This window comes from Panthera leo, chromosome D1 (assembly GCF_018350215.1).
Source record: "Panthera leo isolate Ple1 chromosome D1, P.leo_Ple1_pat1.1, whole genome shotgun sequence".
NCBI classification, from domain to species: Eukaryota; Metazoa; Chordata; class Mammalia; order Carnivora; family Felidae; genus Panthera; species Panthera leo.
In genome coordinates this window covers 62,095,546-62,097,304 of record NC_056688.1, presented here as the reverse complement: position 1 = coordinate 62,097,304, position 1,759 = coordinate 62,095,546, and the positions used below count along the sequence as shown (strand labels likewise).

Sequence of the window (1,759 nt, the reverse complement as noted above, 5' to 3'; positions counted from 1 at the left end):
GTTTTTGTTATGTTAATTTTTATTTGCGGGGAGAGATATAAATCATAAATTCTAGTTTGTATTCCATTTGGTTTGGTAGAAAATACTTCTCCTCCAATATATTCAGCTCTTGTCAATATTTTGGAGCTAATTAGAATGTTTTTGTTGTTGTTGTTTCCAGATGCTTATACAATGTGAAAAAGATATCTCAAAGGCAATTCACTTCCCCCTTCATATTTGAAATTCTACTATCCATCTTAGAAGGAGCTGAAGTTCATGTACATCATGGAGAAGGTCTCTGGTGCCTTGTTTTCTTTTCTAAGCTCAAACAAAACACCTTTTGGAAGCCTGCCCTAAGTTCTTTAGTCCTAAGTGCATAAACCATAGGGTTGAGGGAAGGGGGGATGATGTTGTGCAGCACATTGAGTAGAACTGGAACCAAAGGGACCTTAGTTTCTGCCAGATGAGTTGCTGAAATCACTACAACAACAGTGTAGAAGAAGAGGATAAGGATCAGATGGGAGCTACAAGTGCTCAGAGCTTTGGAGGCAGCTTCAGCAGAATTCAGTTTAAGTACAGAGCGCAGAATCAAAATGTATGACAATATTATAAGACCTAGGTCACTCCCCATTACAAGCCATGCCAGAACCAATTGGCAGATGCTGTTTGGCCTCCTGTCATCACAAGCCAGGCTGGTGACCCCAAGGTTAGAGCACAGGCAGTGCTCAATCTCATTCCTGGAACAATAATTACGCTGGGCTGCTAGCACTGGCACTGTAAGGGAAAGAAAACCGTTTCTTAGTACCATGAACACAGTAGCTCTTAAGATTAAGGCCTTGGTGACGATTGATGGGTAGTGAAGAGGGCGACAAATAGCTATGTATCTATCAAAAGCCATGCAGAGGAAGATACCAGACTCCATGCCCACAAAGCAGTGAATGGCATAGATCTGAGCAAAACACTCAGGAAGGCTGATGACCTTGGCATCAAACCAGAAGATGGCCAGGATCTTGGGCATGATGGTGGTGGCCAGGCCCATGTCCACCACAGAGAGGATGCCTAGGAAAGAGTACATAGGCTGCTGAAGAGCAGGGTCCTGGCAGATGGTGATGAGGATGAGGATATTAGCACCAATTGCTGAGAGGTAGAGTAGTGCCAATGGTAAGGAGAGCCAGTGTTGCCAGCTGTGAATGCCTGGGAGTCCCATCAGGATGAACTCAGACACCTGGAACTTGGAGCTATTAGAGCCTTTCAGAGATGCAGACATTGTTTCCTAAGAGGAAAAAAAAAGATGGGTTTCAACGTTGCTTTCTTTGAGCCATATTATCATCAAACATTATTTTTAACCTATCTCCACATAGCATAGTTGGTGCTGTAACCAAATGAACTCTGTTGTACATCCCTTACTGTAATTTAAGATAAAGTACCATGAAGTTCTGGGGTTTTTATAGTAGAAAGTAAATTTGTAAGGAGCAATTATCACAGTTGACTATTGAGGGACAGTGCAGCATGTGTCTCACATCTCCATTTGCTTATCCTCAGTTATCTCAATTTGGGACCATCACATACATAGGATTCTACTTTTTTTTCTTTTTGAATTTTCTTTATTTCCTCAGAAATTTTGTGGAATCAAGTGGATGTGTTTGTTTTCTTCATATTTGTCTCAATATTATTTCAGGTTTTTATTAATTAACAACACGGAAAATTTTTTAAAATACAGAAATATGGAGATGAAATTTTCTAGCTGTACTATTCAGGGTTGTTATAGAAGTCCATTTAT

The 1,759-nt window shown here is 40.5% G+C and overlaps 1 protein-coding gene across 1 annotated transcript; it reads right to left on the bottom strand.

Annotated features, from left to right (window-relative positions):
- Positions 1–262: 262 nt before the first annotated feature.
- On the bottom strand, positions 263–1,246 carry LOC122201234 (olfactory receptor 56B1-like). The gene has a single exon (XM_042907150.1). It carries the CDS (start codon positions 1,244–1,246, stop codon positions 263–265), a length of 984 nt encoding a protein of 327 aa, XP_042763084.1.
- Between the last annotated feature and the right edge of the window lie 513 nt (positions 1,247–1,759).

What these genes read in the sequence shown, in the direction of transcription:
- LOC122201234 (XM_042907150.1), bottom strand. Translation starts at nt 1,246, where the DNA reads ATGTCTGCATCTCTGAAAGGCTCTAATAGCTCCAAGTTCCAGGTGTCT.